At 43.3% G+C, this 8,606-nt stretch overlaps 1 protein-coding gene across 1 annotated transcript in view; it reads left to right on the plus strand.

Annotated features, from left to right (window-relative positions):
- Nucleotides 1-744: 744 nt before the first annotated feature.
- E2F8 (E2F transcription factor 8) overlaps nt 745-8,606 on the plus strand; it is a 31,793-nt gene continuing 23,931 nt past the window's right edge. The window contains exon 1 of the mRNA XM_019551841.1: nt 745-838. Coding sequence (XP_019407386.1) covers nt 821-838 — 18 coding nt within the window. The 5' untranslated portion in view covers nt 745-820. The remainder of the gene's footprint in view (nt 839-8,606) is intronic.

Consider the following 8,606-nt stretch of genomic DNA (forward strand, 5'->3'; position numbering starts at 1 on the left):
GGTAAAGGTATCCTATTTACAACCCACAGAGGCCCCCCTGGGGCAGTGAAGGCAGGGACCCCCTGCTTTTTAACTTAAGCATGAGCAGAGGGTGATGTGGTCAGCATCACACTCCCACTACCTTTACCCTCAGATAGCTCCTGGTGCCAATTGGAGAGGAGGCTGAGTGGGCCTCAGAGCTGTACTGAAAGTGGAAACAATGAGTGGCAACTCAGCACCTTCACCTGGGGTCAAATCCAAACCCTTCCAGTCTGTAACCACTTGCCCCTACTAACTGAGTTCCCATTTTGTATATTTAAGAATTTCAAAATCCTTTATTGCTATTATGCTGTTATAATCCATACCACCTTGTAACTGGGAGCCCAAGCAGCTAAATAGGGGCCAGCTGTAAGAAGAGGGCAGCAAGGAAACACTGCTGCTTAAGCAATAAGCTGCCCAGCAAAGTAAAAGGGAACACCTGCAGCCAGTCAAGGGCATGCTGCCCAGAACAAGCTGGCTGACAGAGCATAGACAGTTAGGAACCAAAGGGTAGGAGTGCCTATTGCAAGGCTACTTGCCCTGCTGTACAATAGGGCAGAGCTCCATTATAGGCAGCAAGGGTGCTGCTAGAACAATAGGTGTAAGCTGCCTTGGAAACCAGCTGTCAGGCCCTGATGAGAAATCCCTGCAGGTGATTGGTGGAGTCACCTGACCAGAAAAGGCCAGGGCTTGAGCAGCATATAAATCCAGTGCCTGAGACAAGAGTGGTAGTCTGGTCTTGATGACAGAAGAGCTCCTGACAGATATTTGAGCTACCTTAGGCCAGGCAGGTAGCTTGCTGATGACTTGTATGAGTCAGGTGAGGAGCTGCTGTTTGGGTTAAGGTACATCACTGTGTTATAGCCAAGGTTAAAGTACACCATTTGTGTTACAGGCAAGAAAGGGCTTATTCTTTTGTTACAGTTGTAACTGGTGGCTTGTGTTGGGACTAGCAGATGTGGTAGGAGGTCCTTGTAACACCAGAGAGGCATGTAAGGTTTTAGCTTGCTGGGGGTAGGGAGCAAGCTGTAGTATGGTCCAAGAGGGCAGGGACTGGGAGGGGTAGGGACTGACCAGGGCATTGAAGCCCACCATGGTATAAGATTAGACTGTGGTCAAGTACCCATCAAACTAATTGGGAACACCTGTGAGGCATGGGCAAGACCATAGAAGAGGTCAGAGGCCAAAAATGGCTCATAAAGCAATAGGTGTCCTGGGAGCATGTACAGGCCAGGAGGGCCAATGTAGTATGAGGATTGGATTTGGACTAGTGTGGGCTGGAAGGAATCTGCTGGTGGGTAGGCAGCTCACTCCAGGGCCCTTAAGCAGCCTTCCTGTCAAAATTTTACTTGACATCAGAATGCAGCAGGCAAGAAGGGAGGGAACCTTTCAGCCAGAGCAGGGCAGGAGCTGTGGGTCCACTGGGGATGTTGTGGCTGCCCCTAGGCACAGTCTCTTTTAAACGCCTCTAAAAGCCAAAGAATACTGGATCTATTTTGCCACACAGAACCTGTATGCTAGGCTATCTATGACTTACACAAGGTCATGTAGAAAGTCTTTGTCAAAACTAGTAATACCACCTGGGAATATTGATTCCCCATTCTAGTGTATTAACTGCTAATGTAGAGCCAATTAATATGCATATTCTGTCCTGTTCAAAGTCCTATTCTGTACCCATCACTGTGGTATCTGAGAGCCAATAAACATGTAAGAGAGCTTCTTGTGAACATGATCTGTCCAAGAGCAAGCTTAAAAGAAAAATCAATGTGAGATAAATTAATTGTCAGAAGTTTAGAGGAACAAAACCTATTGGGGAAGCAGATTCCTAAAATGAAAGAATGGTTGAGCATAAAAAGAGAATCTGTCCAGAAAGCTTAAAGGAAGAGATGTGAAAGAATGAAGTCTAATATTTGAAGAAGCAGCTATCAAAATAATGTGGAAGAAAAGCAGTCCAGGGAAAAGAAGCACTAGAAAGAATTTTAATACTGTATGCAAAGAAAGAAGAAAATATTTAAAATAGAGGGTAAAAATATCCATATTTCTTGGGCTAAAATTAATCCCTGCTATAACTCAGGAAAACCTAGTGCTGTCTGTAGAAACAACTGAGTGACACTTGTAAGTGGAGGGATGACTCCAAACCGGTCATGAATATTGTTAGTAAATTTGCTTGGACTAGAGGAATAATGGGCATCTGTACCTTGTCACTACAGATGCTTGTTTTATTAATCCAACCATGTGGAATGTGCTACAGTTAACATGCCTTTTAAAGTTAAATGTGTCGATTCTCATATTGAAACATCAGACTGAGGTGGCTGGTGCTTGTGAAAGGTTGTCTTGTGTTTGGTGTATTTATCGGATGTGGATAAAGATGTGCATTGTGAACCCTAGGGGAAAAAGGACTCTAGCACTACTCACTGCAGGGTGCCATATTTTATTAGATCCTAGGCAAGATGTGTGCTGGTCTGCTTCTGAGACTCCTGACTAGGCCCATTACTGATTCATTACAGACCTCTGGCACAAGAAACACAGCATTATACATGCATTCACACATGCAGTTTTCCTAGGCCTATTCTTCAGGGACATACTTGTCACTTGCAGGGATCTCCTGGTGACATCTTCCCCCAAAGTTTACCATATATGCACACATCTAAAGAGAACTCATAACACTATTGATTATAATGCTGAGTGATGTTTTCCAAGGATATTACAGAAGTGACTTTCTTCTTACTAGGGCTAAAAGTACAGATATTTGGGGGCATTAGGGAGAGATTTAAATTGATTCAAAATGGCTGTCCAATATCTGGTAAGTCAGGATGGGGGGGTCCAGCAGGCTGATGTGGGGGCAGGTACAATCCATAGGTGGGGTGGGAAAGCAGGTGTGACCCACAGTTGGGGGGTCCCCCCCAGTGAACCTATCCCTCCTACCTCTCCCCACACCAGCAGCGGCAAACACTGATAAAAGCAGCTGCACCTGGAGCGGCTCATGGAACAGGGGTTGAAAGCACTGGTTAGGAGGAAACAAGGGGCGGGGGTGGGGCAAAAAATAGACCAGTGTGAAGGGAGAGTGGGTTAAAAGAGCAGCCCTGGGATGGGCTAGTGGCTGTGCTTTCCCAGCTCTGGGGCTGTGCAGGGAAAGTAGGCAGAAGTTCCGTGCACTGGTTTGACCTAAATTGAATGAGTCTGCTACTAAAACTGGCTTCTGCAATTTTTAGACTGGTTTGTGTGCATGGAACATCTGTTCAGTTACAGGTGTAGACTGATTGCTGGTCACTGAGACTGGGTCCTTTAGAATAAGGCTGGCACAGGGAGAAGCTAAATTTTAAATTGGGTGGCAATTTTGAACCCAATTTAACTTCCAGGATATCTGTTCTTAACTTTCCTATCCCCCCTTGTTACATATGTGATCATAACTGCCACCCCTTCTCCTTTATTTGCTTGTCCCCCTTCGCCTCTCCTGTTGTTTTTTCTGTACTTTCTGCCTATGGGCCTGGAAAAGTGTCATGCTTATATTAGTATAACCTCTCCTTATATTGGGATAACAATTTCTTAAACAGAACAGGCTATGATGTGCCTTCCCACCATAACCTAAAGTTGCAGAGCATCTGCTTCCGCAAATACCCCAGAAGATGTGGTCAGTTGTTAACTTCAGATACTTGGCATGCAGAACTAATGCAAATATCACAGGTGTTAATATGCTGTGTGTGTCCAGGTTCTGCCTTTCTTATCTTCATCTTGCTTTTCTTTTCCTCAAGCAATCATCAGCAGGAGATGCAAGTTACAAAGTTCACTGGCCCAAGATTCTTTTCTCTGTTCTTCTAACAGTATCTGTAACCTTGTGTTCCTGACCAGGGGCACCATGATGCTTGGCAAGCCAGTAGCCTTCCTCCTAGTGTCGGAACTGCTCTGGCTTGAACCTGGAACGTGGTCACCACTAAAGGAAGCCCAGGCCCTTGTACTACCAGGCAGCTGATCCAGCACTAGTCCCACCACAGCCAGGAGGTTCCTGGGAAAGAACTAGGTGATTTGGGGCTAACCAGAGGGCTAAAACCCCTTCCTACTTCCTCCAGGGCCTTGTGCCTGGAACAAGGTTACTTGGTGCTGCTGCTTAGGGCTGTCCTGCTTTGATTCCAGTTAAACTTTATTTCTGCCTTGGATTTCCTGGTTTGGATTGAATGCTTGACCATGACCTCAGTGTGACATTCTGAAACCTGGGCTTTATATGCAGATTTGGCCTTGGCAGTCACTACTTTAAACCCTGATTTAGGATGAATCGCTAAGGCTGACTGCCTATAACCTGGTCAACACTTACAGTAAATGCTAGGCTGTGGTTCCTATCATAGCTTCAATAATCTCTTCTTAACATTTCCAAAATGTCTCTCTCTTATCTGACTTGAAGATTAACTTATTTTAATTCATTGCCCTCTTAACCTACTCTTGAATTCAGCCCCTTGTTGATCCTTGCAATTTTCTTTTTTTATCTCAGTATAAAGAAAGCATTTTAGTCAGTATAAAGAAGGCATTGCAGTACATTAGAGTAACAATTATTAGGCTGACCATACTCTTCCAGATACCAGGCCACAGAGTAAACCAGGTCCTTGCTCCACAACACATTTTGACTTGGATTAATACATAAAATATAATTAGGATTTTCTTTCAGCTTGTTATTAAATTCTTCCTATTATTCATCTATGATTCATCTGTGATAACTTTAAATTTCCAAGTTGTCTTTATGTCAGTGTATGCTAAATGGCCTGATGTACTGTATTTTAAACCCCAAAACATCTGAAGGAATCCATTAAGCAAACACCAAAAACAAATGGAAGGTCAAACATACCTTGCCATTTAAAGGGAATACATTAAAAATAAAGCCCTTTTGATTCTGGACATGCATGCACATGTCTGCATGCTGTAGCTTTCATTCCCTGTCAACTCAAATCAATAAAACAACAACAGTGCATGCTTGCAGCAGTGAAGCAGTTAACACTGCATTTTCTTTTCTGTGTATGTGCCACCTCCTTAGCATTCTTTCAGCATCACTTCTGGTGTATGCATTAAGTTTTAATTAGCATTCCCTGAAAGAAGGCAAGGATCCTGTTATTAACCACTGGAGGTGTAAACTTGTTTAGGGAGCTGAGTTACCATAAAATATTTCCTGCTCTACCCTCTTCCATCAGAAGATTCTGACACTACTTAATGTAATTTGACCATTTTTAGAAGATCATGTAACAATTAAAGGCAAATAAATAAAATTAAAAATAAATTGAATCCTTCCTCTCAATCATACAACTTCTGATTTAATCTTATCCAGACTAATGAATAAAAAATGAGGGTTCCCCCTGCCCAATGCTTGAGTGAAACATGTCTTGCTGCCTTATGGATCTGACAGTGCCACCTACTGGCTAAAAGCTGTCACTAACCTTACCATTGCTACCCTTGAGCTTTTAATGATTTTACATTGCTCCAACATCGTTGAAACAGCTGAAGCATGGTAGAAGAACAGCTAGGGTGCCTTACTGCAGAAGCATAGGTTTGAGCCCTGCTTTAGACTTGTGTTGATGGCTGTCCTCCAAATGATCCAACTGCATTCAGTTTGGGGAGCCAAACCTGACTGCATCCGAAACACTAACCTCATTACTCCTTTGGTGCCACCATAGAAAAATCAGGCTAGAAGGAATTTCAAGAGGATGCCTAATCCAACTCCATGTTCTAAGCAGGATTGTCTAAATTACCCCAAACAAATGTTTGTCTAGCCTCCTTTTAACATTTTTCAGTTATGAATTTTTTTGCTTTGCTTAACCTCCTTTATAGATATTATTTAATTAGGAAATATCTTTCTAACTTAAATCTCCCTCATTGCAATTTAAGCCCATCCATTATTTCTTGTTTTCTACCCTGGAGACGCAAGGAACAATTGATCACTTTTTTCTTTATAACAACTTTTTTTATATTGGTAGACTATCAAATCCCCTGAGAAGCATGTTTTGGCTAGTAATATCTTTTATTGAACCAACTATATAGCACCACTTAGGGTTGGTCCAATAAAAGATATAACCAAACAAATCTTGCTCCTCTCACATTCCCTGGGCTATCATTGCTGTGAGCACAGCAACATTACAAGACTGCTATCAAATCCCTTCCTCAACTGTTTCTTGTCTGGATTAAAGACTACCATCTCTTCCCACCTTGTCCTGAATACATCTTGTTTTCTATATTCCTATGAACTTGCTTTAAAATAAATGGCTGTTACTTCAAAAGCAGCTAAATGTCATAGACTTCTAAGTCCATTGTTCAGAAGTGAGGAGTTGAGAAGTTTGGCATCCAATGTTATATAGACTCTGCTAAACTAATTTTGAAAAAGAGAAATACATGGATACTGAGAAGTTTTAGAAAATCCAATTCTGCAATCCATACTCATGTGAATAGCGTTTATCTTGCTAGCTTTGAAAATTCAGGAATATCACACAGATCCTCCCTAGTTGTGCCAATAGATTTATCAGATGTCTTAGAGCATGTATATCATGAATTCTTATACCTTAATGAGAGCCATGGTCAAATCTTTGTTAAAGACTCCCTTTCTCCAGAATGTCCTGTACATATTGGCATTAAAATGGACATCAACAAAACCAGCAAGTTAAAAATATGTAAATGTTGTCCATATCAAGTGCTCAGTGTCCAGAGGGTAATGGAAATAATAGAGGAAAAAATGACAGAAGTTAAAAAAATAATCAGCAAATAGCAGACAATCATGAAGACCGAGATCCAGAGAGGGACTTGAGTGCTGAACACTGAATATTGTAATACCTACCTTGTTGGCATCTGACCATGGTACTGGAATCCACAGCTATGAACCAGAAGCCTAGACTCCCTGGGCAATACATGGGAATGGTCCTTATAAACTAACACACTGAGCAGGGAGACATGGCTAATAAGGAAATGCTGAAAGCAGGGATATGTCTTAAATTATATCCCTCTCCAGGGCTTAGGCGTTTTGCTTCATGTTACCCCAAGATACCTCCTTCCATTCACTGTCTGAAACCCACTCCTGAGCCTTTTCTTCCAGAAACTAAGGGGGCATTTCTTTTTCAAAACACAGTTGGTAAAGAAGCTACTCTTATCTTCCCTTTGTGCAACAGTTCAGGGGTTTGAGCACTTGCACAGGATGTGGGAGACCCAGATTTAATTCCTTCTTCTTCCTGAAGGAATTCAAACATCTCCCATGAGATGTAACCTCTAGCCTGCTAGTCAAGGTACTCGGTGTGGGGTGACTAAATGTTCTTTTAACATCTTCTCAAGCTCTTCCACTTAGCATAAAAGAATGAAAAATTAAGCAAGCATGCAAGAGATTGTCCTTTTCTTTCTCATGCCCTTGTATCAGGTATTTAGTAGAATTTGCAGATTTGTTGGAACCTGACAGGCCACTCTCTGTGAGTACTTCTGGTTTGGCCTCAAACTTGCAACCTCTGGGCTGTCAACGATGCACCTTAGCACCCATGTCGCTGGACAATGCTCTTAGGACAAGTTAGGACACTTATCTGGTGACTGCTCCAAAGCCTGTTCATACATTTTATCCCAAGTTCTTTTAGGGCAGGGGTGGCAACCTGCAGCATGTGTGCCACAAGTGGCATGGGTGGCCTCTGTATGTGGTACTAAGCAGGGGGCAGAAGCAGAGCAGCAAATCAGGCAGACAAAAGATCAAAATGACATTTGGGAAGGCTTGGGGCTTAACTTGTGGTAAGCCTGCCAAAAAGGTTAGCCCCACTTGTGTAGCATATGTCTACACTAATAATTAATGCCCTTATCCTCCTGATAATCCAAATTGTAAATCCATATATTTGAATCCAAGTGCAAATCTATTCAAAGTCTAGATGCTCTGAGGGAAGTGTTTCCAGAATAGTATCACAATTGCCTATGATAAATGTCAAGGGCTATAGGCTGTACAGAAGGGACAGGATTGGAAGGAAAGGTGGAGGAGTGGCACTCTACATTGAGGAAGAATACTCAACCTCATCAATTAGCAAAGGGTCAGAGGAGGGGCACTTTGAAGTGCTTTGGGTTAGATTACAAGGCAGTCAAGGGGGAGAGAGACTTAACAGTGGGGGTCTACTACAGACCACCCAACCAAGGGGAAGAGCTCGACCAGGAATTCTTAGGTCAGCTCATGGAAGTAGTGAAGTCAAAGGATGTAGTAGTCATGGGGGACCTGAACTTCCCAGACATCTGCTGGGAAGAGCAGTCAGCCTGGTCTGACCGCTCACATAGGTTCTTAGCCAGAATGCAGGACCTTCATCTAACCCAGGAGGTGCACAGCCCCACCAGGGGGGACGCCTTGTTGGACCTGGTGCTGGCCATGGGAGACAACCTGGTGAGGGGGCTGCGGGTGCTTGACCACCTGGGCAACAGCAATCATCGCCTGCTGGAATTCACCATCCAGCGCAAGGTGTCAAAGGCCTGCAGCAAGGCAGCAGCCCTAGATTTCAGGAGGGCAAACTTCAATGAGCTAAGGAGAATAGTTGGGGAAGCACTGAGGTCCCAGAGGGGAGGGGAGCCAGGTGTCCAAGGAGACTGGTCGTTCCTTAAGGAGACAATCC

This window comes from Crocodylus porosus, unplaced genomic scaffold, assembly GCF_001723895.1.
Source record: "Crocodylus porosus isolate Cpor-Errol unplaced genomic scaffold, CroPor_comp1, whole genome shotgun sequence".
NCBI classification, from domain to species: Eukaryota; Metazoa; Chordata; order Crocodylia; family Crocodylidae; genus Crocodylus; species Crocodylus porosus.